Source organism: Acanthopagrus latus, chromosome 18 (genome assembly GCF_904848185.1).
Source record: "Acanthopagrus latus isolate v.2019 chromosome 18, fAcaLat1.1, whole genome shotgun sequence".
Lineage (NCBI taxonomy): Eukaryota > Metazoa > Chordata > Actinopteri > Spariformes > Sparidae > Acanthopagrus > Acanthopagrus latus.
Genome location: NC_051056.1, coordinates 21,457,208 through 21,481,801, shown reverse-complemented (window position 1 = coordinate 21,481,801; position 24,594 = coordinate 21,457,208). Strand labels below are relative to the sequence as shown.

Sequence of the window (24,594 nt, the reverse complement as noted above, 5' to 3'; positions counted from 1 at the left end):
TGTCACCGGTTCACATTTGAACCGAATATCCACTTGTGGAGCAACATCATAACATGTGAAAGGAAACAGTGTCACATGTGAAATGTTTTTGATACGTTTGATTTGATTTGGTCGTTCAGAAGTTTGCTAGCTCAGTAACACAAAGCACACAGTCCCTCGCCCTCAGAATGAGTAAGCGGCAGTGACAGACTGGCATTCAGTGGCTAACCAAGTAGCACAAGGCACTCAACTCATGAACCCAATTAAAGAGTCACTGTGGCAGCTACACAGCCCTTTAGCGGCTAATGTTAGCACAAAGCACTCAACCCCTGAACCCAGTTAAAGAGTCACTGCGGCAGCTACACAGCCCTTTAGCGGCTAATGTTAGCACAAAGCACTCAACCCCTGAACCCAGTTAAAGAGTCACTGCGGCAGCTACACAGCCCTTTAGCGGCTAATGTTAGCACAAAGCACTCAACCCCTGAACCCAGTTAAAGAGTCAATGCGGCAGCTACACAGCCCTTTAGCGGCTAATGTTAGCACAAAGCACTCAACCCCTGAACCCAGTTAAAGAGTCACTGTGGCAGCTACACAGCCCTTTAGCGGCTAATGTTAGCACAAAGCACTCAACCCCTGAACCCAGTTAAAGAGTCACTGTGGCAGCTACACAGCCCTTTAGCAGCTAATGTTAGCACAAAGCACACAATCACTGAGCCAAATCTCAGGTGTTGCTCAGGAAACAAAGATACTGCTTGTGAAAGACTTTACACTTTCATCACAAGACACACCAAAATATATGCAGTTTGGCTTAATATTTTTTTCTTTGACAGGTGACCATGGTACAAGCGGGCTAAAGTTCTTCAATGTGTCCATAATCAGGGTTTAATGGATTTTGCTGCCTTCGGACAGTTCAGGTCTCCATGTCGTCCATTAATTTGTGATAACAGACATCTTGTCGGGTATTATCCCTTACATATATGAGAGGCTCAGGAGCGAGGTTTGGAGGACATGGGATTTCTTTGGTTAGATACTTGTATCATGTAGCATGGTCTTGCTGGTTTCTACAATCTTACTGACCACAGCTTTAACATGAAAATAAAATGATCTCACAGGTGATGAGTGATTTTCCCACATGTTAATTAAAATATCATATAAGAATTTTACAGTTTCATGCGTAATTTACAAACATTCAAATGGGATTGACCTTTTTCACACATGGGTTTATATTTTCCACATCTGGAAAACACGATCTTACTCTGCAGGGGAGCTGTGACAGAGGATGCTGTCGACTCAGTGAACCGACTCTGACGGACACTGTGTGACTGAGCAAGTCACAGCTTCGTCCTAATTGTATGTTGGCAGCAGCTCAAGTGGTTTGCTGGAGAAGGAGCAGTGCAGCATGTAGGCAGGACGTGGGATGGCACACTGAGGTCTTCTGCATGTGAAACAAACAGCGTCGGGGTACGGGTGGGCCAGCTTTACTCACTAGTGAGTCCTCCCTTCATGGCACAGGTCAGGGCCAGGTCCACCATGATGCACATCATCTGTTCCCAAGTGAACACACACTGACCAAAACCTGCTCCATGGAAGGTCATCTGCAGCCCCAAGCTGTGAATGCACCACCGTGCATAAATTGGATGCCTGGAATCACACTGTGTCTTGGCGGTTGTGTAGTGATTAAGGGAGGCAACAATTAATGGCATTAGTAATCTCCGTGGGGGCCTGTAGGAAAGAAAAGGTCACATTTGTCCGTGTGTACAAAATATGCCTGGGCGAAGCAGTCGGTTCACCAAACAGGCTCCAGGAGGCTGTGTGTGTGAGTGTGTGTGTGTGTGTGTGTGTGTGTGTGTGTGTGTGTGTGTGTGTGTGTGTGTGTGTGTGTGATGTATGTATGTCACATCTTACAGACACATACACGTCTCCACTCCCAGAGCGCCTCCCTTAACTTCTCTCACTAGCCCGCTGTGTCAAACTGAATCACAGGCACACTGGCATTTGAACTGGTGTGAACACAACATGTTCGAAAGATCTGTCTTGATCCTAAAAAAAAAATGTGTTGCGGAGTACGTTTGTAACCCTCACTCACTCAATCACACACACACACACACACACACACACACACACACACACACACGGTCCTGAAGACCTCGAGTGTGGACCGAGTGTGTGTTTCTGCCCACTGGGTGAGCTACATCAGAGCAGACAGCCGCGTAAAGTGGTTTTTCACACAATGATCTCCGTCTCAAATTGACTCTAAAAGTTTCCACAGCCATCAAATACACATCCACGACAAAACAGCAATTACACACAGGTGAGATACATTCAGCAGACTACTTTAAAAGCCTCACCTCTTGTTGTGACATTCCACTGAAATACTGAAAAACACTCTCTCGTCTACAGGGTTTATACAGGAGTATGTGCATGTAGAAAGATGTTGCTCTACGTTACACGTCTGTAGTCGTCTTAGTGCTTTCTCATCCTGCACTTGGTTGAAATACTTCACCTATCACAGTTCACGTTGTACATGTTGTTAATAGTTTAACATTTGTCCTGTAGGTGCTTTTAACTAAGCAAGGTCAGCCTCTCAACAAGCCAATGGCATCCTGAAAAACTCTGCATGCACACATAATAGTAGAGTGATCACCTTTGTCTCTGGTTTATGATCGAAATCCCTCATCCAGCGATGTGGTCCGAGCTTGACTGTTTGCTTTCATAAGACGGTGAATCAGTCTTTATTTTTGAACCATGTGTGAAAACGGGGGGAAATAGTGTTGATTGTGGTTGGAAAGCTGCCTGTCTTCTTGGTGGATGGTGTTACAGTCTGGGATGTTGAGGAGTTAAGAGGTCCTAGTTTGAGTGTGCAAACAATCAAAACATTTTTAATAGACCATCAGTTAATGGGCGTTAAGTGACAGTTATTGAATTGATTCATATGCGACAAAATTAGCTAGATGTGTTTGCTTAGTGTCTTTGAACTCAGTGCACCTGTTGTCATAGAAATGTGGAGATCTGTTTTTAAATCAAACGGACTATCAGACTGCTACTGCAAGTCAAATAAAAAAAATCCTCCACTGATGTTTTAAGAAGTGTGAACTAAGCACATACTGTAAACTCAGAGGGATTTTGATTGTTTGTTGATGGTGAGCAACAGAAATTCATGATACACCCTGCATTAATTTATGATTTAAATCACCATGAGTCACGCATTAGTTCATCATCATTATGTATATGATTTTTACCCTTATTATAAAGTGTTACCCTAATGTTTCTTTGTTTTTCCTCCTCAGAAAACTCGAGCAGGATCACGAATCATTGAGATTGTTTCGTGTGATGCAGAGCACATATTATTTTACCTGAAATGAGCCTGCTGGGCAAACGTGTGGTCGCCAGGACGGAGGATCTCCCCGCGTTGGCTCGTTTGTTAAATGCCAAAGTTTTTCCACCATTCTTGTAATCTGAGCTATCAAAATACAGTGTGAGGTTGAAATGTGTAGAAGTGAATGAATCAGACGAGATGTGGGTGTTGTTTGGGACAGCAAAGGTCTGTCAAGACTTTGTTAACGAGATAATGATTCATTTGATATTTAGTTGCTCTGTCAGAAGAAAAGCCTCGCTGTACAAAGTTCAGATCTGCAAACGATTTGAATAAACGCCCGTACAGGTTCTCCGTGGCCTGGATGAATGTGATGAGGGTGTTAGAATTCATTAATTTTTTTGTCTGTTGGCTTAATTTTCTGTGAAGTTGAGTTTGTCCAGAATCACACTTGGTTTTTGCTAACAAGGCCTAGATTCTGAGTGTGGAGGAAACTTGTAGGAAAATTGACACTTAGATAACGAAAAATATGTGGACACATTACATCCATACGAGACTGTTAGACATCTCATTCAAGTCAGTTTTGTCTGCAAATCACACACTTGCTCAAACGAGGCTCACTCTCTCACAGCTGTTTGATTTGAGCAAGCAAAAACTGCACAAATGAAGTTTAATTGTTGGGTAAAGGAGGGAGAATAGTTATTAATATGAAGGGTGATCCTGTTCCTTGTTAACAAAATGACTGAAATGCACCCCATCCTCTCCATCCCCCTACAGCAGAGAGAGTTCAGGGGCGAAGCGGTTGTTCAGTGTGAGTGTTTTAGTTTAGTTTAAGTTTTGTTCAAGTCAGAATCCAAGGCCGTTGTCCGGCGCTGTCTGTGGTGCTGAAGTAACAGATGCATTTATAACTGCGTCTTTTTTCTCACTCCAAAACTGAATATTATCAATGCACAATTCGATTGCCGCGCAGCAATGTGTAGTCGAGGCTGGGAGGGTTACCTACCAGTTACCTGTTAGAACATGTAGTCAGTAACGTAGAAGTATCACAGTGTTAAAGTAATGAAACTTAACTTGGATGACTTCCGTACCAAATGTACACAAACAAGGGGAAAGAAACATCAATAAGATGACTTTTATTTAATCTAAATACACACACAAATACACAGTCCACGATTCTGTAGTTTAAGCTTGTAACCTGTTTCTAATCCCCTTTTGAACTAAATGTAGATTTAATCTAATTCCATCTATTTTTCTGCAATTTATACCATGTAATACATAATGCAGCACTATTCTTGGAACCTAATTATTCAATCCTGTCACCTGTACTCTGGCTCTCACCAAACCTGTGTGTAATATTCCTTTAACATGACCATGACCACTTCTGCGATCATTCAGTAGCGTACGTGCTGCTGAAAGTACACGAGGGACGAAGCCCCCTGTGTAACTTAACAAAGGGTGAAGGTTAGAGTTATGTTTGGTCACAGTTTGGGTTCATGCCCCCTGTTAAAAACAAATCACAGACTGCATATTCATATGTTGCTGTGACCGCCTCCACCTCTCTGGGAGAAAGATTTTCTTGCTCCTGGGCCAAACTGAGGCCATTCGAGTTTATCTGTCGATTATCCCATCGAAGAGGACAGAAGAGCATGAGTCAAGCATCTTTTGAGTCAAGTCCATGTGTCAGAAAGACATCCTCGGTCCCTGCGAGAGATTCAGTCTGATTTAGAAAAAAACCCAAAAAAAAACGTAAAGGCATCACAAAACAAACTGCCTCATTAACAGACTGCCTTATTTTTATCCTTCGCTCCTCCCGCCTGCACTCCTATTTCTGTCATTTATGCAAGCCTGAATTAAATCGCAGAAACTGAGGTTGTGATCATCGATGACGCAGTTGCGAAGGGAAGAACCTGTCACCGTGCACATGTTCCCTGCACACACACACACACACACACACACACACACACACTCAGTGAGACAGACTTTGTGGAGATGTATTGAGTGTTTTTTTTTCTGGTCTCTCGGCGTCGTCACGCAGCAGGTGTACAGAGAGCTGGAGAGAGGCTGTTGTGGGGGAGTGTCCCTGTTATTTCAGGTTTAAACCCTGCCAGATCTTTTTCCCCCCTAGATGAATCTGCCCCGTGTGAAACCTCCTCCGTCTCTCTGGAACAACATGGCAACACCCACCCAGACTGAGAAGAATCTCTGATGACTGGAGACACCAGACTGTCCTCTGATCCTCGAGGTTTGGAGTTCATTTAAGAGTTTTCCATTGATTTATGCAGCACCGTCCTTTTATTGGACTCGCAGTGGACAGACAAAATAAAGAAATGCAACAAAAAATGTTGCAGCAGAACCCAAAACATTGTTTTTCTTATTCTGTGAATTCTTCTCCCTTGTCAACACCCGGCGCTTACATTACCCACAATGTTGCTTGATGGGATGGTTGTTTCTGAGATTCGGGTGTGTTACAACCTTACAAGGCAGCTGGAATTCACACACACAGTAGTTCAAGCCAATCACCGTCCTGGAAGAACAAATGGGAAGCAACGGGCGTGATTTAGGCGGCATGACCAGCGAGAGAAGCAGCAGTTATTTTAATTTATCTCGAGTGTCTTGTTAAGTCTGCAACACACTCCAGAGTGTGAAGTGTTTGCCACTGATCGTTTCTGACCCTCCTGACAGTAAACAAATATGTTTAGTGGACAGACAAAAGTTAAGAGTTATGAGTAATTCTTGAACCTGGTGAAAAGCGACTTACAGACCTTATCCTGATCTGCTGCTTCAGACCCAATACACATTTTTTACTTTGATGATGAGACCTTGTGCAGCTGATAGTGAATTAAATACAACAGTCAGTAAACACTCAGTAAACAGGAGGAATTCATGGTTCAGTCTTTATAAGTTTAATTTTAGTATATTCAGTATTTAAGATACATTTCGCAGTTGTTTGACGTATGGTCTTTCTTTTAAAAGATATCTTCTTCACAGATAACAATGACATTTTTCTCCACCATCTGTAAGTGGCCGTTGCGAGCAGGTAGATATTCTTTCTCACAGTACTTGAAAACTGAAACATTAATTTTGGCAAAAGTAAATATCAAAAACTCCCTTTAAACTTCTTATCAAAAATGCATATTTAAGTTGATCCAGCACAGTGAAGAATTTGCATATATACAACAATGGAAAGTACAGCCTGTAAGATAAAATACTGGTGAAAGAAAAAAAAAAAAGCACAGATTTCCCTTCATAAATCTTTACATATCATTACTCACAGCACATGGTCATTAAAAATCCCTCATGACACCAAATTGTTCTTCACTGAACACCTGAGACTCCACAAATCATAAAAGAAGATCACTTTGCTGTCAGGTTTGGCACTACAGTGAAATCAGCAGCTAACAGCTGAACTAAGAGGCCAGCAGGTGGCCGAGCTGTGTTTCCTGCTCCAGTTAATGCATCTGAATGACCTCTAATGCGGAAGGAGCCGGTGCAGAGACATCTGCGTCATGTTAGGGAGCAAACACGACCTTTGTCCCGACACTGTGAATCCACTGTATCCCTCATGCAGTCGCTACATGCAACATTGTTGGTTCTATAGAAAAAAATACGGATATAATACCAAAGTGCAAAGTGCGTTATCGTTTGGCACTCATGAAACCACCGTGACTGTGGTGTGATGGGACAGAACAAAAAATGGCAAGAAAACACAAGCTCGCACGACACAAGTTACACGAAACACGTCACAGTCACTGTGAAGTAGAATTAGAGTCGTCAGCGCCAGGCCCCTTAACTGTAAACAAAAGAGAAGAAGCTAACGGCGGCTAGAGCTGCGAATCTGAAGGGTGCAGTCGAGAACAGCTCAGCTCACTTCAACACTGCCTGGAATTCATTTACAAGCGCTCGATGTTGCGTTCCAAGTGGAACAAACTGAAGAGGTAACACTGTCACCGGTGATGTTAAGCACATGTTGAGTGCGAGGCGTTGCTCTCATCTCGCAGACTCATTTCGCTGGGAGGCGAGACGTCGACAGTGCAGGTACACGGAGAGGGGGTGGATGAAGGCGAGGAGGCTGAGCACCGTCAGACCGACGTTCACCTGCAGCCACACGAGGAGAGAGCGGGGAGAGTTCAGAGATGAAGGTAACAGGAGGAGGAAGGATGGGGGAGAGCAGAGTAAGTGCAGTAATTTGGATTTAAAGTTGTACCATCAGACTGTACTCACGTATAAAGGGTCTCCATCCAGAGCCTTCACCAGGGCGAAGCAGGGATACTGCAGCAGAGAGAACACTGCCGACAGAGCCATGATCATACCGTACAGCTTCCCGAAGTGGCATGACGGGAAACTGCACTCACACACAACAACAGGCGACAATTCAGTCAAGCAAAAATGGACGAACCCAACAGCTTAGTGCACAGAGAGGTGTGTGCACGTGCGTGCGGTTGATACTCACGCGACGCTGATGAAGGCCGCGTTGCCGCCGTAGAGGAAGGAGCGGTTGATCACCTGCAGGACGAAGGTGAGGTACTGCAGCGGCAGGAACGGGGTGGAGGCACAAACCGAGAACAACACACACTGCAGCGCCGTCAGGAAGAGAGAGAGCACCGAGGCCCGCAGGTCCGACTCACGTTCACTCTCCCCTGCGAAGAGGCCCGCGCACACATCAGTTAATCCAAAGGAAAACAATGTTGGTTTTTATTCTAGGTGAACTCTGGACTCTCTTCTACTGGAGAGATACTACAAGTCTAGGAAAATTACGCAGCTGTGGAGAGATTAGGCTTCAGCAGGATGGAGATCCACCTGACATTTAACACACTGACAGTGGATCTGCCAGGGGTGCTGCTTGTTGGGTTAACCACCATTACTAGCCTTTTATTAGCGTCAGTATGTTACCTGCAGCACGAGGTTTGCCCTTGTGTCTGTCCATGATGAGGCCGTTCCAGGGAGCACAGAACACGCCACACATCTGCGTTATGGCGAAGGCATTGATGTACTGGCTCACTGTGGGGAAAGGCGCACAAACGGGGAGAGGGTGGTCGGAAAAACGTGAGAAAACACATTTGCTAAAACTAGGAAACCTCCACGTTTGATAAGACAGGTGCCAAGATGATGCGGTGCGCTGTGCGTGTTTACCCAGCGACGGCTCTCCCGCCGTCAGCCGCTGCAGCATGGGGTTGAGGGTGCCGATGAAGAGGTAATGTCTGAGCTGCATCACCGACAGCCAGAGCAGGTGCCACAAAAAGAACCGGGACAGAAAACACTCGCGGAAACTCTTCTCTGAGGGGGACGAGGGAAGAGCACAGAAAGGAAGACAGTCAAAGACATTGTTGAGAATTAGGATCCTGGTGTATCCTTCTTTGTTTTAATCCATACCACACACACACACACACACACACACACACACACACACACACACACACACACACACACACCTTGTGTCACAGGGACGTCCTTCTTGAGTGGTGTTTCCTCTGTCGTCACTTTCGCCTCACCATTCGCTGTCACCTGCCCTGAGCTCGGAGAGTCTGATTGACCACACGTTATCCTGACAAAGGTCAAAGGTCAGAGGGTCAGTTACAGACTGAGGAGTTCATTGTGTTCATTGTGTGAATTCTTTCATCGTTACTTAGTTTACAGATTAGGTTTTCAAATCCCAACCAGCTTTGATCACAGGACAGGACGTGGAGGATATTAACGCGGTAACAAGAACAAACTTTTTAGTAATTTTAACTGAATGTATTCATCATCAGCAGTGTTGCTGACAGAGTTCTAAAGATCTTTAAAGGGAGCAGATTCCTCTCAACTGATTTGTGACTCTGACTTTATGTCCAGTCACACCCAAAGCCAGTTTTTCCTGCTCTAAGAGGACACTGATGTGTTTACACAATACAAGCAAAAAGCCCCCAGACTAAGCTGAGTCAGCTGCTGCAGGAAAAAAGGGCGTTTATAAATCAAACCTTTTACTAGTGTATATATTAACCAATAATCAAATAATCATTTTTTCGAATTTAGAAAGGCCTGATTAGATTTTCTTTTCTTTTCTTTTTTTTTAAAAAGCTGAAAATAAATTAGCCTTGTTTACACTCGATGTGTCCCTGAAGCACACACGAGGCGTTGACGTGCGTGTGTTTTGGTGTTTTGGGGATGCGTACCCGTACGCGTAGTGATCGGGCAGCGGGTAGGGGATGGAGTCTCTCGGCAGCAGGAAGAAAGTCCTGAACAGGTGAATGGCGGCGCAGGAGGACAGGAAGAGGAAGGAGGCGCGCAGAGAGACGCCAGCCTCGTGTAACAACTGCAGGAGAAGACGGGACAGGGTGGAGATTAATATCATAAATTTATCCACTAGATTGAATTCGTGAGAGCAGCAGGCGGCTGTTTTCTCACCTTGATGATGAGGAAAAGTGCTGAGGAAGAGTCGAAGGCCCCGTTGTAGAGGGTGATGATGGTGGAGCGTCGGGAGCCGAACAGGTTTCCTACCTTTAGGAGAGATATGATTAAACATAAACATATGAATGTTGCTTTAAAGGGGCATTGAGTAGTTTTGGAAATGTTTATACTTAGACTCAGAATTATTTATTTTTCCATAACTGAATAAACAAGCTGTTCTCAGAGGAAAATAAGGTTCCAGAACACTGTTTGAAGCTAGGAAGGAGGCAGGGTCCGCCACATATAAACAAAGTAAAACAGTATGAAATGATGTTGTCCTTTAAAGCCAGGGTCAGATATTCTAGATATTTCGGTCATTCTCCGGTGACAGAGCACACACGCAGGGATCCACAAAAAGCTCAGAAGAGATACATCACCAGACTTAAAATTATGTAAAAAAAGAGACCCGCAGTTTTTGTTTTTACAAGAAAAATACATAACAGAACATAAACCTGGAGTCAAACTCTAATTTACCTTAAAGAAATTTGACTTTTGATTTGATTAAACCAAAGTGTTCTCTTGGTGCTTGGTACAAACAAACGTGGATACTGACGTGTTAGACGACTTCACTGTTTTCCCACTTTACCAAAGTCAGAAACTAATAAATGTTTGAGGACTGCCCTTTTTTTGTTAAAAGAATGCAGTGTTGTCTGAAGTTATGTCAAACAGCAATATTAGTCTATCTCGGCTAAATCATTGTGCATCTATGGAATTAAATAACATAATCTTAATCCCAGAAATTGAGTGGAACTGAGCGACTAAACTAATTGATTTAAAGGGCGCCTTTCCCGAGGCTTTGTCTGCAGCGACGCCCACAACAAACCCCCTGGATTAAATGTTCAGGTTATTTGGGTCCCGCTTCTCCTGTTTTGAGGATTTGGCACTTTAACTGGAGAAAATAATCGACGGATGGATCTAAAGCGGCGGCAACATTTTTCTAATCTGAATACCGACTGTTACCTGCATGTTGGTGATGAGAAACAAGAGGCCGCCGACTGCCAGCAGGGACAGAGCTGGGAAGAGCATGTTGGACAAAGCTGATGGGGGAGAAAACAAAAGAATGGGGGGAAATGAGCATCTGCAGCTGTAGAGTGATAATTTTGACAATAAAAGCCTGAAAGAAAACAAAACTATAGACACAGTGTTTCTCACCTGGAACTGCGAAGGCCACCATCACAGTGCCCACAGTGTAGAGAAATCTGCGGTGGGGGGGGGAATAAATATTATAATATGTCTGTTTATTGGCATTTTACAAAACAAATCATTTGAGATTGAGAACGAAGAATGTGACATTTGATCCGAAGTGATCCCCGTCAACACATTCTTCTGCTGCTGTTTGGAGAACTCTTGGCCGACTTTAATTTCCTTTACGCGTTCCATCCTGAGAAAAGTTCCTTCCTCGTCTCCTCTAGTCCAACTATTATTTTTTTGCATTCCTTGGCCCTTTTATTTTCCCTCCACCCTCTTTTAGTGGAAACACATGGATGGCCTTAGTACCAGTTTGTTATTGTGGATTTAGATATATCTGAGCCAATAATCCCGGCAGGTATGTGTGCGTGGTGTTGTGATATATGATAGACTTTAACTCTGAGGTCGTTGGGAGGACTTCTTATTCCCACAGTCTGACCAGCTGTAAACATAAACTACATTTCACATTCCTCCATTCTCTGGTGATTAATAGACCTCCCGACCTTTAATTCTATTTCTTCATCACTCTCTCCGTTTTCCTGGTTCCAGTTTGAGCTCTGTAGGAGTTGCCCTTTAACTGCCTTGTTTTCTTTATTGCTCCCTTTGTCTCATTAAACATTTTCTCTGCGTTCTGCATTGCTAAGCGTCCGCAAGGCTCGGCTGTGCATCCTGCATGTCCATTCACGTGTCTGCTGCTGAATGGAGACCTCAGCAACTTGACAAAACATCCGTCAAGGGAGCTTTTTTTATAACCTCCGTGTCCTCCTGTGGCGAGTCCTCACTTCTCCCTGTCCTACATGTCCTTTTTTTCCCGACAGATTATTTACCCACATGCAGACTTGCAACGCAATTTCCTCACCTCTCTTCGTCTCCATGTGAAGAAACAGCTGTTATCGTAAGCAAACATTTGGGAATGCCTCGGAGGGAAATACCAGAGACAGCCTCAAAATTACCGCAAATTGCCCCTTTGCAGAGTATCGTTAGCTTAGTCACCAGAGAGATGAAGAGGAGACGAGGACGCAAGCTCTTCATACAAAAATGACCTAGTTAACAACATTTTTATGCTTCTTGATTTTGTGTTTTAATCTTCTGGATGCACAAGTTACTTTGTGGTAACACTTCAGTGTGTGGCGTCACGTACTCGAGGTTTAATCAGTGATGCAAAAATGACTCAAAAGTCATACTTGAGTAAAAGTCTTAAAGTATCTGACATTAAATTTACTTAAGCATCAAACGTAACTTGATGCAATAACTGTGACCTACTTTAATATCCAAATTATATTTAAACATATATATTTCTAATTATTGGAGTCAGTGTTGTTTCTTTTTCTTTCTTTTCTTTTTTTTTTTTCTTCTTTAAATTAACTGCTCCGACACAGCACATAATGTGAACATCAAATTAAAAATGAAATGAATGCAGTGGGGTAAAAAGCGGAATATTCGCCTCCAAAATGTATCGGATAAAGACGCCGAAGATGTCAATACTCAAAACAGCACCTCAGAATTGTACTCAAGTACAGTGCTTGAGTAAATACATTCCATCACTGGGTTTAAATATACATCATTTATACATATGTGTGAGTTTTATGTAAGTATATGAGTATACTGTATATGTCACTAGGTTTGAGTAAATATGCGCTCGGGGTTAACAGGTAAAGCTCTTGCTGTATCTTGAATTATTGTTGATTGAGCTATTTAAGTCTGTTAAGTAACTTCAGTATCCCAATTAATCAAAATCAACGTTTTTTTTTATGTTATTTGGTTAAATGCCTGATATGAGGTCTGTGTTAACACAAGGCTCAAGGGGTTATCATGTTTTGTTCTGACGTAGCGGTAGTATATACCCAATGTTTGACTTAAAGTGTTAATATGTTAAAATGTGTCTACATGAGACTACAAAGGTTGTCGGGGACATTTGAAGTCAGAGACTCATCTACTCACTAGTCTGTCTTTACAGGCCGCCTTTAGCTGTAAACTATTCTAACTCGAACTTTGTGACTTGGTGACGTGACTTCAAAAATCACAAAAGTGGAGTTCAAATGTGAAGGTTATCAAACGTGCGAGTATCATAAACTTGTGTTTGGGACAGAGCTTTTTTTTTTTTTTTTAATAATCCAAACTCCAATTTCAAAGATGCTAACTCCCTACAAAAATATGTCATCCCTTCACCACTGTGCTGTAGAGATTGTGAGATTTTTCATGATACAGAATAAGATGATGCTAAAGAAAATCATAGTGTTGGATTAAACCATCAAAACTCTAGTCAGTGCATCTAAAATGGAACCAATCAAAAGAAAATTTAAATAAAGAAAAAGCCTCTGCTGTACTTGTTGCCACTTGCATCTGTTGAATCCATCAATGATTTCCTCTCTAATAAGTAATTAAGGATGTTTTTTTCTTGGACTCACATTCCAAAGAGTCGAGCCACCCTGGTACCAAACCGGTCGAAGAGGAAACCATTAGGGAGGGACGAGAAATTGTTCATGAAGGAGGCGATGGTGAAAACAAGCGAGAACTGTTCATCCTGTCCGCTGCAATCTGTAGACCCATATAACACACAAAGAGCGACACAAAGGGGGGAGAAAAACCTGGTTAAACAGGTAGTCAGAGGAAAAGATCTTCATTCTTCAAATACTGCGAGTTGATTTTAGGAGAGTGTAGTGAGGGGCGAGGATATCAAACTGACCTAGGACCTGCGTTGCGTTGACTCCGGTGGTGTTGACGCACAGAGAGCTGAAGTAGCCCTCCGTCTTCAGGACAAAAACAAGGGAGGCCCATCCGAACACGGCACCAGCGAAACACAGACACTCCACCAGGCCCGTGGCAAAGGTGAGGCAGTGCTGCACCCTCAAAGTGTTCCCCGGCATGGTCGCACAGTCTCGCTCTCACACACACACACACACACACAGGACAGCGATTCACAAACACTGTGTGTTCACCTGCATGGACGCACACATAAAAACAGGACATTAAGAAGATTAAGTGTTGACATGAGCCCGCTCTGCACCTTTAAATCAATGGCATGCTTGTTGTCGTATGAAAAATAGAAAAGAAAAAAAATCAGAGACGCTGACTTCAGCAGCACTTAAATGGAACAAGTTGCACAAGCCAAACATTAGTCATCCCTGGAAAATTTTAGGAACAACATGCTCCAACCAACCAACCAGTCAATCCTGCTTTTGAATAAATTCAGATAAATAGGAAAAAAGTATCTTTAGCTGAGATGCCTGCATGTCAAAAACCTCAAATCTCAACGACAGAGGGAATCAGTTACGTCATGCAATCATCTTCTGTGCAGCCACCAAGACGTCAACTCCAGAAACACAGTGCAGAGTTGTTAGTTCACGCTCTCCAGCTCACAGCTCTCTTGTACTCACCGTTCAGAGTCCGAGCTTCTCTCCTCAGATGTGCTCGCAAACCAAACCTCTCCGCTCTCACCCCACTGTCTTTCTTTCTTTAAATATGCAAGCTCTTCCTTCCTGTTCCTCACCAGTTTCCTCTCCTCCCTCCCCACTGTTCCACTCTTTCTCAATCACTCTCCATGAGCTGCTGCAAAGAACATCCCTCTTCTAAAATAGTAAACACTCCCACATTCTCGGGCAAGCCAGGCAGCCGCACTGCTGAAGACATACTCCAGATGTGGAAACTGGCTCTCTGGGTCGTATCTGGGTCCATACGGACAAAGCATCCCTAACAGTCCTTATCACTTCTCGTAAGAAGGGCCACAGGCTTGTTCTTTAACTCCTGAGATGTTAATCTTATGTTAAGTTAGTTAAAAAAAAAGTTTAAAAGTTTTTTAAAAAAAGGCGGTACTGAAATTGAACTTAGGACTCGTCAGGAGCGTCAAAAGTCAGGTCACCTCAGGAAGGCAAAGATTCAACAAACCTGATATTTAAACAACTATGTGTGCAGAGGTCTCTTCATTTTTCACAAGAATCTAGTGTTAAAACTTCACACTGCTGCCTGCCAAAGAGCATTTTACGCATATCCTCCCAGTGTGTTCACGGTGCATCGCCGCCAACCCACAGAAACACCAAATATTATATTAAGTGAAATCTTTATGAAAGGAAAAGTCTTGTTGTATTGCTTGAGCTAAATGACATTTCTATTTTTGAAAGAAAGTTTCTTTGACATACAAGGAGCGTGAAGTTTGGTGTTTGCAGTAACAGGCTGGGAAGGTCTAATGAATGACAGGAGCAAGTTGCATTATGGGATGCGTATGATCTGGACTTTTTATTACAGCGTGACCGACTCTGAAAAGTCTGCAAATTTTTTGGTTTCTGCTGCACAGATTTTAACCACTATTTTTTTTGTGTTAGTGCAACACAGTGCCGATGCCGTTAATTAACTACATCATACGGTCTGTTCTAACTAGCTTAAATCATGCAATGTAAATACAGAAATTTAAAAGAAAAAACATTTTAACAACATTTTATATACTCCAGTCTACAGGAGGTTTAAAATCACTTCAGTGGGAGTGAAACAGGTTATAAGTGGTCAAGAGATTTAAATCTTTTAAAATGGTCTCTCAAAAAATATGGATTTTATACACTTTTTTTTTACAACAATATCCCTGTAAAAATATCTTGATTAAAACTGCTACAAGAAACTTTCATTTTTTGAAAAATCTCTGAGTAAACTTTGTTTTTGCAAAATCTGAATTCTCATGTTGAAGTCTGAAGAGATATCTGGTGGAAGGCAAATAAAATATAAATATAATAATTCATCTGGATTTGTACCAAAGTTAATGTGGTCTGTTCTGTGCCAGTCCTCTATTCATATTTCGAAGAAATCTGTTGGTAAGTTTGTGTATGTCAGCCAAGTTAGGAAAGTACAGTCCATTGTGAAGGTAGGGTCCGTGGGGTTATCATGGTGTGTCATTACCGAATGAATCATAAAAGATCAACGAGGCAGAGGCTCAAGAGACTTTCAGTGATTAACATTGTGTCGAGATAAGATAATAATTGATTTCAGCGATTCGATTTTGAATTCTTTTGTTTTAATTCTCAAGGAGGCGAATGGTGACATCATGTAGTTTAATCGATGCCGTAGCTGTGTTCATTTGCATTTGGTGGGTTGTTGCTATGTCACTTTTGTGGTGGCGGATGAGTAATCAGAGTGCATACAGCTACATAATCTTCATTAGTGGGCCAAGATAATCTGCATGATGTTTAAAGCTCGCTCAAGTAGCTGCTGTTTCATCTGATGGTGAGCGAGGTCGCCGGCGGCTGAGGGGCGGAGATGTAAATCGATGCAGGAACCACTCGTGAGACCTCCAAATTTATGTTTCACCACATTCATCACCTGATCACAAGACCCACATACGCACGCACACTGTGTGACATATGAAAACAAGTTCATACACACTTCCCTAAAACACACTGACCCAGGGTTATCAAACACCCCCTGCCATAGGTCTACGTAGCTTTAGCCTTGAGGCAATAACACCAAAGAAAATCAGAGAGGGTTCACATTAAACATGGCTTCTATCTAATCACAAGACTCGCTAAGGGTTAGTGGAGAATGCTGGCACTGTTCTTCTTTTTGTGATTAACAAGACCCAAGAAAAGACAGGACTGAACTGAAACCATGCATTCAAAAAATCAGGTTCAACTTTCAAACCAACACGAGTGGTGAACTTCCACTCCAGGACCAGTGTGTGTGCAAACAGGCAAGCTACAGAATAAACAAGTCGGTGAACGCTGAGTGGAGAATTCCTGTCAAATGCCCATCAAAGATTAAAGACGATTAAGATTATTATGACTCTAGTGGACTCAAAGTCCAAAGTATGAAATGATAAAGTGGCAAAACCAAATGGTAAAGTTGTGTAAACACAGGTGAAAGGTGTGTTTGAAGGTTAAAACTCGGTTTAAGGGTTGGACGTATGTGTTTGCACAGCTGGATCGGCGGGGGACCCCAGACACTGCACGGGCTGATTACTGGCCGATAATCAACCTTTTACCAATTATCAGTATCAGTGTTCTTTGTGTCCAATTACCGATAACATAAAAATGTGCAACTTTCTCGCTTTGTATCCGTCACTCTGTGGTCACTCGATGTCCGAAACCACAGCAATATCTTACGGGTTACATGCCACAAGTAAAAGCCTATCAATACTACATAATCTGAATCTGCGAGGTAGCTAATAACTAAAGTACCGACAGCTTGTGAGAAGTGTGAGAAAAAGTCACAGTACGCCAAAGATAACATGTAACAGTGCCACTACAATCATGACAGTGATTGGATTATTTCTCTTCTGGCGTAATTTTTACACTTTTATTTGTGTACAGATTGAACGCTCAAGATGTCGAGTGTTTGTTAGCGATATTTACAGCTGCTGCAAGGCAGATTTTGTGATTTTTGGACGGAGCCAGCGAGAGCTATCTGTTTCTGTTTTTGTTTCGTGCTAAATTATCCAACTAGCCATCTGTTAGCTATAGCTTGACAGCGAGGGGAGCTGTACCAATCTTACCTTCTAACTCTCTGCAAGACAAGAATGCACTTCAAGACTGGACTTACTGATCTGGGTGCACCTCATCGTGTCAGCTGATGTTGTGCTTCAGAACTAAGGCCCAAAGTTACAGTGGATTCATATTTTAACTGGGGGAGTTGCCTGACTGTTGGTAATCCAGTTTTGGGGTGATGATTAGGATACAGGTGGGGGTTAGCCATGTCGCTGTAGTGCTTACGAATATGATTAGTGAATGCATTCCACATTTACGGCATTCTAGAGCATTAAAGTACAAAAGCGTGTGTTTCATAACCAGCAGTCAAACACACTCTACGATTGTGCCAACAGTAAAAGTGCCAACATCAGCAACTCCTCGGACAGCGTACGGTTGGATGTCGTCACCGCTCATCTTGTTTCTTTAGAAAACTACACCAGAATAGAGACAAACCACGGGACTCTCTGTCATCTCACTTCTTCTTTCTAAAAGTGTTGCGGTGGAAGAGAAAGGTAAAGACGAAATGTGGCACATGACTTATAGAAGACTGTCATATGACCAAATCCTGAACATTTACTCTAATCTGTTGTGCTTTCATGGTTTTGTTTTTGTTTTGTTTTGTTTTGTTCAGGTTTTCACATGTGTAATCTGTAAAACTTCTCCGGGTCGCCCTTAAGTTTTAAAATTTCCTATTTAATGAATTTCTGAAGCAAAAATACAGCCCGCACACTGCAGAGCACCAACATCCGAGTTATTTAACGCGCCAACCTGCTCTTCATGGGACTAAAGTAACACTGCTCATCGGCATCTTATCTGCACTGTGTCGCTGAACAGTCTGTGCCGATAGATTTAGTACCTGATGGTGAGATTATATCGTAAGTAACAAATATCAGTACATTAGCCTATATAAATACACACAAACAAGACAATGTCATAGATGAATGAGTCTACATCAGTGTCTACAAACAAGCACAGGCATAATACAATATTATACACAAAAAGTATATGAAAGAAGAAAGACACTCATTAAGATGTCTGTAACAACCATCTAAACTAAGTAATTGAACGGTAACTCCATTTGCCTTGCTTTTATACCATGCTTACCTTGATTACAGTGTATTAATAAGCATTTGTAGTGCAGTACATTGCACTGTGCACTAATTCTGTACAGTTCTGATCTGTATAATAATCTGGATGGGTTTGTGTCTTCATAAATGTTGCACGTAGGGCCCGACAGACTATCAAGTCAAATTATATATATATATATACCTGAGGGTGATGCTCTTTTCTTTTGGTTGTTTGTTCCTTATTGTCAAGTATTAACTTGTACTGAGCTGATTTGTGTGAAAGGTCAAATAAAAAGCTCTGAACTGTGGTGACCTGAACGAGTCTGAACTTTGACTGCCCACTGAGAGGGTGACCCGGTTAATGTTTAAGAGCAACACCCCGGAAAAATCCTAAACCTCTGTCGATAAGTCAGTTCAGTGGCAGCGTTCGAGCAAAGGTGCGTGGACCAAACAACAAGCAGGGCAGCGATGGATTATCTGAACTCTCCTGAAACAGTGTTCGTACAATGAAGTTCTTATTTTCATCTTTGCTCTTGTTCCACATCTACGAGTGTGTTAACTTACACATTAGTGTCGAGGTTTTGAGTCTTATTCTGTTTTTGATCGTAATATTCAGGATAAGGTATTTACATGATTGAGCGTGATTTTCAGACACTGTGGTTTGATAAAGCTCTCTGATAAAATCTGAAATACTGTGACAGGTGACAACTTTCTCCTGGTACATGAACATACACGGGAGTAAACCACTCCTGATAGTATGACAGTGAGAGAACAAGAAACCCCTTGCAGACAGATGACTTTGTCTTGGATACTTGTACAGGAACATGAATAACCAGTTTTCTTGTTCCTGTGTACATTTGCTAACGACCACTTTAATTTGCTGCAGGTACAAACGCCCTCAAATCAAACAACAACCGGTTCACTGCAGTTTGACTGAGATAATAGAAATGTTATGCTTGAGAAGTTTTACATTGTATTAGTTCGAGGACGGAGGGGGAGAAATACACAACAGACTAGAAAATAAAGATGAGATTGTTAATTAAGAGCGTTGCACTCTATTCACATGCCCTGGAATACAAAACACAGCAAACTTGAATAAAAAATGGCTCATAGTTACGCATGCACCACATACATGTACCATGCACACTCATATCCATACTTATATACCTAAACACATGTATACCTGCCAAATATTCACATATATACAATATTTTTTTTGCAACCCTTTTTCAGTTCAACAATGTTTTATGAGCCCAGGAGCTGGGGAGATGTTGGATTGTTGAGTAAATACAAATACGCAAATGATTTCAAAAGGTTTTTAAAAAGTACAAGGCGAGCTCCAAAGGGATTATATAGAATTTAAGGTATGATTTCGCAAATCAGCTCCTCACGTCTGGTTTGGGACATGTTCGCCAGTGAAATCACTTCATTCTGTTTGAATGAAAGCCTGCACGCAGAGAAGACTTTACGCGCATAGATGCATAGCTCTTCTTTCAGGAGATCGCAGTCAGCACAGGTATGTAAGATATCCTGTACCTGATCAACAGGCTCTCCACTCCCTTTCTTCTAAACTCTCCGAGTATGTTCAGAGGGCGATGAGATGAATCTATTGACTGAAAGCTGATCACCCAGGCATAAAATAAAACAAATATACCCTGCGTCACAAAACCTCTGAAAAGGATTCAAAGGAAGTCACCTGTGAGGAGAAAACCCCTCTTTTTTTATCGAGCTGCAGTCACAGTAACAGGGTCACAGGCAGATACTGTTTGGTGTTAAGAGGAACTTCTGCTCTACAGGGACACAGCAGACTCTCCTCGTGAATTCATGGAAACTGAAACCACACAAGATACAAACAGCAAAATAACTCAGAGAATGTAAAAGGCTGACAGCTCTGAGTGCGCAGAGCATGATGTGTGATGGTGAGACGCTTTGCATGAACAAGTGTGATAAAAGGTGTTTGAGTGTGAATTCTTTGGGTTAAAATCACACAGGAGCTGCCAGCTATCACCTCTTTACTGACTCCATGGCGGCAGCAGATGTTCATTACTCCACGGTGCAGGAGTGTTGCACATGCTGAGTGACATCTGCCCACACTGAACTGTAAACACCGTCAACAGTCAGTGAAAGTCGTGCATGGGATCACACACACACACACACACACACACACACACACACACACACACACAGAGGAGCTCCAGACCTATTTTCAGTCAATAGCTCTCTGATGTATTGTCAGTGCAGGATGTATACACTTACGTGCCGGTATGCCCTCCTACAGTGATCTCATTGTCCACACCATCCACATATTGTTCGGCCCAGAAGATGTAAAGACCCGGCGGGGAGGGACCCAGATGCAGCAGCCGGCGCTGCATGACGGGGTGGGCGGGTACAGAGAGACTGCTGTCAGCCTGCTGCTCCCATCTCTGCTCCGTCAAAATCTCCTCCAGGTCCAAATGCCCCGGACTCCATCCTGCTGCTGCACACATGCATCAAAACAGACCGATGTGTGTGTTCACCTCAGCAACTGATGGAAAAATGAGGACAGATTATCCCCTCTGATTATGTAAAGTTTTACAGGTTTGATTTACATAAATCCAGTTTATTTTGTGATAAAGCCACTGTTTTTTTGTTTTTTTTTAAATCATAGACTGATTGGAGCGGGTGATATAAATAAATAAACACATCTTTGAATAAATACATAATACATGAGGATAAATAATACAGTATCAAAAGTAAATGTAAAATAAATGAAGCTTATATATGCGCTGTTGAGCCTGTTGGCGCCTCCGTGTGACCGTCTGATAATATTACATCGTGCTGTGAGAGTGACAGTCACAGCATCACCTGTCATGAGTGAGACTGCAATGTAACCAAAAATAAACCCCCTGGAAAGTAACTAAGTACATGTGCTCAGGTACTGAAGGTGACAATAGTCTATATGAAGTCCCATCCAGCAGGTGAACAACGGCCGTATATGTGCTCGTTTCACCCGGTGTCATTTATTCTACAGAATTAAAGAAAAACAAAAACATGAGAACCAAGCTCGATGAAAGAAAACTATCCCCAAGGTAGGTCATGATACAATAAGATGAGATAGAAGTCGTAAATATGAGATAAAATTCATGTTTATGAGTTCGCCTGGCAATATGTATGAGATAAGAAGTCGAGATTTGTGAAATTAAAGGTCAATACTGAGTTAAAAATTATGGGAATGTGTCCCCAGATTTCGATTTTTGGATTTATACGTTTTTGAATATTTGTCTCTAGAAAATACAATAATTCCTATTTAAAAGTATCAAATGACCTATTATTTTGTTAACATTTTGTTAACAACGACTGTGACTTCTGTGAACATACAGACAAATAATGTAACAATTATAACAATAAAGAAATATAACCAGTTTGCTAGATTGGCCCCAGAAGTTCTTTCTAAACACAAACGTGTTGCTTTAAACAGGAATCAAGTCAAATCAGTTTCATGTTTCTAGCCCAAAATCACAATAACATTGCCTCAGTGGGTTTTTACAATCTGTACAATGAGCGACATCCTCTGAAAAAACTTTGAACAGGGCAGGAAAGACGGAAGAACCCTCAGGAAGAGCCACAGACGACGGATCTCTCTCCCAGGACTGACAGACATGAGCTGAATATCTGATACAAGGAAGGAAATTAAATCCAATATCTGTGAAGAATGTGGATCCAGGAGGACGACTGAGCAGGTCAAGGCATCGCCAAGCGGTCTCCCTGTCACACGACCTCCCTCCACTGTGCTCATATTTTTACAGAAGCACAGATGTAGGAGACAGTAAAACAGAAGAAAGTAGTTGTTCCTTTCCATTGAGGTGTGAAGTATGAAAACTGTGATCCCAAAGAGTTTGATCAAGAAAGTACAAAGGTTCAGTCAGATTTTCCTTTTGAAATACAATAGTAACAATTTCACAACATATGAGCCTTGGCTGCACTAAAAATGTTTCCATTCATTGATCAGACCCAAGCCAGTTTTCAAGTGTACCACAACATCAGTGTTTGTGCTGTAATACTGCCATCTGGTGGAAAGCAGATAGTAGATTGCAACAAGTCAAACCAGTATGAACAGGTAATCACCAGTGGTGCCTCTGTAATTTAATTTAAATGGAGGCGACAGTTGTTTGTTTTTGCTTCTGGTGATATAAATGGTTTGCAGCACTAATACTGATCATCATAGATGGGTTAGTGTGATGCACGAGGCCTCATGCTTGTCTGTGTTTGTTTTGTTGTGTTATCTAGATTGTATCGCTCAGTTTCCCATGTTATCTAGCTGTTGTGGTGCAGTCGTGTTCTTACTGTGGGGCTCCAGCAGTCCTGAGTGGAGGTAGAGGAAACACTGCAGATGTCCAATCTCTTCATGAGATGTTGATCAATGTTTATATGAGTGATGTTTTCAATAAGAAGGCTAGCAAACACTAATTTAGGCAGCCTAATGAGAACTGTCTTGATAAAACATTTTGGCCTTGAAACTCTGACCAAATCGTTTTATTTGGGTGACTGTTCCAGTTCTGTGTAATGGTTTTGACTCGAATAAAAACCTCTTGACAAGCAGCTTAACATGGCACATGGCACAAGGAAGAGTCGAGCTTTAGATCGGCCTGTACGCTGTGGACTCGTGTTGGCTACCATGTATATCATACTACCTGGTTCAGTTTCTTTCTCTTGGCATTATTTACCAAATCTGCTGCTGAGTACCTGAGGGTAGTGATGAGTGCAGACTTAACAAAAACAGCTCTACACATAACTTGGAAAAGTTATTCAGTAAAACAAAGCTTGTATAGTCTGCAGCCTAAGCCTGTGACCTGTGGACTGAGATGTCAGATGGTGCTCTCACTATCAGAACACAGAGCACAGAGGCATATGCAGCACGCAAAATGTGGTAATATCTTCTGGAAGAAGAACATCATGACTAACGCGTGGATGCTTTCAGCCAAAGCCTTCAATGTGTTAGAGCCATATGCTAAACCTCTCGCATGACCAAAATGTTTGCTGGGCCAAGTGTGATATGGATTCAAAAACAGGAAAGGAGTTTCAAAATAAGAGCCAGTAAAAGGTAAATTTGCGCAGAGAACAAAACCTTAAAGGTGAAATAATATGCAAATTTGTTGGACACTGTATGTGTTATGCTCAGTCTTGAATTCAGCTGCAGCGATAGCTTTTGTGCATCTTTGGAACTGTTTTAAAGTGCCATTTTGTCAGCTTCTTATAGACCTTGTGGTGCAAAAGTAGCACGACTGACTCCAGATAGGAAGGTTGCGTGTTCAAATCACATCAGGATAAACTGTCTCATAATGTCCCAATCAATCAATCAAGCAGGCTGTTTTAAAGCCATGTATATTGAAATGTCTGTGTCTTTTATTGGCATGTATGTGTAACTTCAAATCAACATGAAGCTATTCTAACTAAGTGTCTTTATTCAGCACCGAAACATTCACATTCTGAAATGACAAATTTACTAGGTGGAACTGGTCACTGAATGATTTGATATAATGCAGGTGACGTGAATTGACGTGGAATTACCTTCACAGTTACTAGATCTTAACCCAGTTAAACATGCGTGGCATCACTTTGAAGTACCACCACGAGGCTGACTGCTGAATGGGCCACAGCTCGAACGTTAAGGACAGGTCTACCATTCCCACCTGTTACAGCAGACTTTGTGGTGCTATAGTAGTGTATCTGACTCCAGATCAGAGGGTTGTGTGTTCAAATCGCATCAAGGCCAAAGGCTTCTTTAGATTCAGTTAGCTAATGTTTACACTGACTGTATTTGAGCTGATATCTTGAACTCATTGTTATGGTACGTGTCCACATAGACTTGTCATATTCCAGCTCTGTTTTGCCCTTTTTCTCAATGAGCTGTCTGATTCTCCCACAGATCACAGAAACGCTTCAGCACAGCACCTCTGCTTACCAACCTTACTTCTGTCTGGTATGGCAATCCACAGGTGATGTCTTTATCGCTGAGAAGGCTGACAAACTGACGGTGATTCAGGTCTGGCTCGGATGAAATGAACAGTTCTGCCATCTGCAGCCGTCAGTGTGCACGTTTTTACGATCTCACCCTCACTGAATGGCTTTGATGCTAATTTTTCTTTGCTAGCAATAAGGTAGCTAGATTTTACTGCTGCATCACTTGACGTCTCGGCTG

At 42.2% G+C, this 24,594-nt stretch overlaps 1 protein-coding gene across 3 annotated transcripts; it reads right to left on the bottom strand.

The window, feature by feature from the left end:
• Positions 1-6,172: 6,172 nt before the first annotated feature.
• On the bottom strand, positions 6,173-20,812 carry slc43a3b (solute carrier family 43 member 3b). Of its 3 annotated transcripts, none has more exons than XM_037077818.1 (13): positions 14,281-14,427; positions 13,590-13,842; positions 13,312-13,441; positions 10,868-10,914; positions 10,676-10,752; positions 9,674-9,766; positions 9,442-9,581; positions 8,722-8,834; positions 8,423-8,566; positions 8,183-8,290; positions 7,743-7,929; positions 7,514-7,634; positions 6,173-7,387 (listed from the first exon to the last, which is right to left on the bottom strand). In XM_037077818.1, exons 2-13 carry the CDS (start codon positions 13,768-13,770, stop codon positions 7,280-7,282), a joined length of 1,449 nt encoding a protein of 482 aa, XP_036933713.1. In that variant the 5' UTR covers positions 13,771-13,842; positions 14,281-14,427; the 3' UTR covers positions 6,173-7,279. The 3 variants fall into 3 exon arrangements, with proteins under 3 accessions (XP_036933713.1, XP_036933710.1, XP_036933711.1); XM_037077815.1 differs by lacking the exon at positions 14,281-14,427 and adding an exon at positions 20,673-20,812 and having other exon boundaries at positions 7,245-7,387; XM_037077816.1 differs by lacking the exon at positions 14,281-14,427 and adding an exon at positions 14,116-14,244 and having other exon boundaries at positions 7,245-7,387.
• Between the last annotated feature and the right edge of the window lie 3,782 nt (positions 20,813-24,594).

Coding starts and splice junctions, on each gene's coding strand:
- slc43a3b (XM_037077815.1), bottom strand. CDS start 13,770: ATGCCGGGGAACACTTTGAGGGTGCAGCACTGCCTCACCTTTGCCACG. Junction 10,915..13,311: donor GTGGCTCGACTCTTTGGAAT/GTGAGTCCAAGA, acceptor CCCCCACCGCAG/ATTTCTCTACACTGTGGGCA. Junction 8,291..8,422: donor GGCGGGAGAGCCGTCGCTGG/GTAAACACGCAC, acceptor CTTTCCCCACAG/TGAGCCAGTACATCAATGCC.